Source organism: Galeopterus variegatus, unplaced genomic scaffold (genome assembly GCF_000696425.1).
Source record: "Galeopterus variegatus unplaced genomic scaffold, G_variegatus-3.0.2 Scaffold20763, whole genome shotgun sequence".
Lineage (NCBI taxonomy): Eukaryota > Metazoa > Chordata > Mammalia > Dermoptera > Cynocephalidae > Galeopterus > Galeopterus variegatus.
Window position 1 is genome coordinate 8274 of NW_007746874.1, and position 4673 is coordinate 12946.

The 4673-nt window shown below is 46.9% G+C and overlaps 1 protein-coding gene across 1 annotated transcript; it reads right to left on the reverse strand.

Moving 5' to 3' along the window:
• Positions 1-3104: 3104 nt before the first annotated feature.
• Positions 3105-4667, reverse strand: TACSTD2 (tumor-associated calcium signal transducer 2). Its single transcript, XM_008564610.1, has one exon. It carries the CDS (start codon positions 4572-4574, stop codon positions 3840-3842), a length of 735 nt encoding a protein of 244 aa, XP_008562832.1. The 5' UTR covers positions 4575-4667; the 3' UTR covers positions 3105-3839.
• Positions 4668-4673: the final 6 nt, after the last annotated feature.

The following is a 4673-nucleotide window of genomic DNA, read 5'->3' on the forward strand; positions in this document are numbered from 1 at the left end:
AATGTCTTAATTTTCTCATTTTTTACAGGAATAATCACATAGCCACCCATACCAATTAGGATAAAAGATTAAGCTAAAATAGAATTAAAGACTGTCAAAGAGAAACAATAATAATGTAGTTTAAAAAGAAAGACATTTATTTCTCTCTCATATCATAGTTGAAGGTGAGCGTCCCACCTGGCTGGGCATAGCAGTTTTATACAAACAAGCTGAGCCATGGCTCCGCCTTAGTCAACAAGTGGCATCCAAGGTTGCTCTATTCCCCCAAGAGCAGAAGTCTAAGGGAAGAGATCTCCCCTTAAGAAAGAGAAGTGCAAGTTCTTTTCACATTCCATTGGAAAGAGCTCAACCATTACTAGTAACTTTTCCCCCAGGTTCTTGGGGTACCTTGCTGTAGTTCTAACAATAGTGATCATTTACTAAATACATACTCAAACTTTTCAGATCTTACATCTAATCTTTAAAACCAAGCATGTTAGATAAAAACTATACCTATTTTATAATTAAGAAAACATTGGCCAGGTAACTTCAAAGCTTATACATTTTACATTTAAACAAAGTATCTCTCCCATTAAAATAATATGGAAAAGCTAAAGAATAACCACAAATCAAGAACAGAAATAATCAAGGAAAAATAAACAGGAGTCTAACCAGGGAGGCAAGTGGAATGAACATTAGACAGGATAGAGTCAGGGTACTGGAAGCTCTAAGGTAGCTCTGCCACTCTCTGCCTAACTTTGGTAAATACATTTTCTTCTCTGGGCTTCAGTTTCCTCATTTGTAGAATGGGTGTGTTGGACTAAATGACCCACCAAGCTCTTTCCAGCTCTGATATTCTGATTCTATCTGGCACACGGTGAAACAAAAAATATGTAAGCGGGAGGGGGGAAATGGGTGTTTTTAAAAATTGCTCTAAATAAGGAAATAGCAAGAGTGTAGAAAGCCCTGGTGACCTATATGAGGAAATCAGTTGAGCCTCCTCACAGGCTCAGCAGACAGGCTACAACTTGCTGGGTAAGGCACACCTGCTCCTTACATTCCATCCAAGGGCAGCTCCAGGCCTGAGTGCAAGGCAGTGAACAGTAGGTTTTGGAGGGGAAATTCTGGAGGTGGATGATAACCTCCTGCTGATAGCTGGTTCTGGAGTCCTGTCCTCAGCAAAGTCAAGCTGAGTTTCAAAACAGAAGCATAAGGGGCTCTTTCCTGGAAGGAATGAGTAAGACAGGTGTCTCGACCTGCTAGGTGCATGGGATAGCAGCAACCTGGACTAGAAAGTCAGCTCTGAAAGTCCTAAACCCTGGCTTTCACATATGAAGGATGTGTGCTCATGAATTTATTCAACCCCTCTGGACCTCAGTTTTCTGATGTGTGATGTGAATATAACTGAGCGAAGAGAAAATCTAAAATATACTGAACTTGCTAGGTGTCCAGATTGTTCAAGGCACTCACATCAATGACCTTCATTTAATCTTCACAACAGTGAGGGAGGGATTTGTAGTTCCATTTAACAGATGGGGGAACAGGGGAATTAAATGATGTCCTGGCCCAGCGAAGCAGAATTTGAACTCAGGTTTGTCTACACCTCAGTTAGTTCCAGTAAATCAATGTCTCAAAGAAGATTATACATGTGAAAGCGCTTTGTGAACTGTAAGTGCTATAAAATGCAAGGAGTCATAGTCCCAAATTAATGCAGAAACGTAATTATTCAGGAGTGACATTCTGATGGAGGCATGGGCTTTTTCAGGGAGCTCCTTTGTTCAGCTGCCCACTCGATCCTTAATCTGTTTATTTTCTACTCTCAAAACAATGAGGCTTTCTAGTTCCAGCTGTGCCACGGAAACATGAATCTTGAGAAGTCACTTGCTCTTTTCATCTGTGAAATGAGGGGTCAGAGCTGATCTCCTAGGTCCCTTCCACTGAAGCATTTAGTGACTCAGGAAAGCGGGAAGCACCTAGGGAGCCTGAGAGTGGACAGTGTCGCTTGCACTGCTACTCAGCCCGTTCTAACCTTAAGCACTTCAATCATCCTTCCCACTGTGGGGGAGCCAGCTCACTCCCACCCTCTCTTTTGAGCGTAAAAGTAAGTCTCTTTTGAACCTGAAAGAATGTTTGGGGCCTGGAGTGGCTGCAGGTTTTGAGATCTCTGGAGATCCTACAGTATCCACCCCACCACTGCCTACTAGACACAGCCCCCAGTGGCAAAGACAGGGGCTGAGAGCTAACTCCCTGCCAATTCTTACTGGTGTTTCAGTCTTTAAAAGTTGGCATGGACTGGAGAATCAGGGTGGGAGGAGGGGCATGAGATGGATTCCAGGGGAAGTCCTGGATCCAGCTTATTTCTTGTGAATACCTGATATAAAACAGCCACTCCCTCCTTTATACATGCCCATTGTTGCATCAGTTTCCCAGTAATTGCAGTAACTTGTTTACCTGTAGGCTGTTCCACAGCAGCACACTCGGCTTCACATAAACAGATGTGAATGGGTAAAAAGGAGGAGATAAAAGTGAAGGAGACAGGTGGCTAGTTTTCCACAGCTAATAGGAAATAAAAGTCTTTAAAGCAGAGTAAAATCTTAGGAAAACAACCTGTACACACAGCCAGAGCACAGGACCCACTACAGACTGGCTGTAATTATGTGGGAAAGTCATCTAACCTCTCTTAGAGCCACAACACTTTGAAATTAAGTAATTTGCCCAAGGAATGAATGTGAATAATACCACTTATTTCAGAGTATGGCTGAGATTCAAAGGAGATATAGCTCATGAAACAGCGTTTTCCCTCTCCCCAGGTGAGAAGTCTTAGGGAAAACCAAAAGTTAGCCTCCTCCCTCAAACTCACACTCCTGCCATCTGAAGTTTTCCAAATTATCTTATTAGAAAGAACAGCATTTATATCAGCAAGTTAGGATAGCTCAGGAAACACCAGAGTGGCAATATGAAATGCCTGCTTCTGCAAAGAGTTAGAATTTGAAATAAAATATCTGAGTCATGGTTAATTAGACAGAGAAGACCAAAGTGGTATAAATCTGGAGGAAGTTTTCACAAACTCCATCTTCTGGTTTGTGGCTTTCCCATATTTTATTATAAATATTTCCCGTATTTTATTATTTTATTTTATTTCCCATATTTATTCGTGTTTTTAAAAAAAGTCACAGCAGTATTATCAAAGACAACATATGTACAAACAATTTACAAAAGGAAACATTACTAATATCATCCGTAATAAGGGCGAGCTGAAAAAGAGATGCTGAGTTTCTGGGGCAGAAACTGCTCTCAAAGATATCTAAAATGTGTTCAGGCGGCTGAAATAGGCTTTCTTTCCTGGTGATAAGCATAAGTGGTTGGCATTACAAATGATGGTAAATGAGGATACTACATAGGCCCAATTAACAAAATCCTCTTCTTGTTGGGAAGGCCATGATACAAGTGGAGCTTATCAAATAACTTGAACCCAAGACAGCGAACACGCTGTTTCCCGTCTAAACTCACTCAAGCCTTCAAGATGGATTCCGACCCTTGCAAGCGATGCTGGATTGTTATACAAACACTTGGTTCTTACACATAACACTGAGCCATCCTTTCCTCAGCTCTTCCAGTCGGTTTCTTGTTGTTAGACCGAAAGGAAAGGAATTTTAGAAATGCTTCTTTCGAGACTGAAGTCAGAAAGAGAGATGACCCTGAGACCAGGGTCTATTAAATTTGGTGTTTGTGGAGAGGGGAGGAAGAGGACACTGATTTGGGAGAACAAAGGCTCCTTTGGGCCAGGAATCTGGAAGCGTGACTCACCCTGGTCTGGGACAATGGCCGGTACCCCAGCCCACAGCCGGCCCCCCGGGTACCTACAAGCTCGGTTCCTTTCTCAACTCCCCCAGTTCCTTGATCTCCACCTTCTTGTACTTCCCCGACTTCCTCCGGTTGCTGATCACCAGGACGACCACGCCGGCGACGAGGGCCACCACGACCACCACGATGACGGCAATGAGGCCGGCGGTGAGGCGCTTCATGGAGAACCTGGGGGGCTTCTCGTCCACGTAGTAGATGAGCGTCCGCTCCACCAGCAGGGGCTCGCCACGCACGCGCACATCCAGGCCGCCGCGGCCCGGGAACAGCGACTCTCCCTTGACGTCCCTCTCGAAGTAGTAGGCGGCGTCGGCAATGTCCACGTCGCCGGGGTCCTTCTGCGACGCGTTCTGCCGCAGCTCGATCTGGATGGTGGGCTGCTCGTAGTGCACGGCCGCCACGAAGCGGGGGTGCAGCAGGTAGCGCTCGCGGAAGAGCCGCCGCAGCTCGGCTTCCAGGTCGGAGTGGTTGAAGGCGCGGGCGGCCGGGCGGTGGCGCAGGTCGATGAGGATGTGGTGGGTGCGCACCAGCTCGTCGCAGTGCAGGCTCAGGTCGCCCTTGTCGGTGCGGCGCACGCCCACCGAGTTCACGCACCAGCACACCGACGTCTGGTTGCACTGGCGCGCCTTGAAGCGGCCCTCGTGGTCGCAGTCGGGGTCGTAGAGGCCGTCGTTGTCCACCAGCGCGTGCTCGCTGGGTCGCACCAGCCCACGGCCGCTCTTGGGGGCGCTCATGCGCGCCTTGAGCAGCAGACACTTGGAGGTCAGCGTGGCGCAGTCGACCGCGACGCCCGAGCCCACCACGCGGCACTGGCAGCGGCCGCCGGGGCCGTC

Coding starts and splice junctions, on each gene's coding strand:
- TACSTD2 (XM_008564610.1), bottom strand. CDS start 4,574: ATGAGCGCCCCCAAGAGCGGCCGTGGGCTGGTGCGACCCAGCGAGCAC.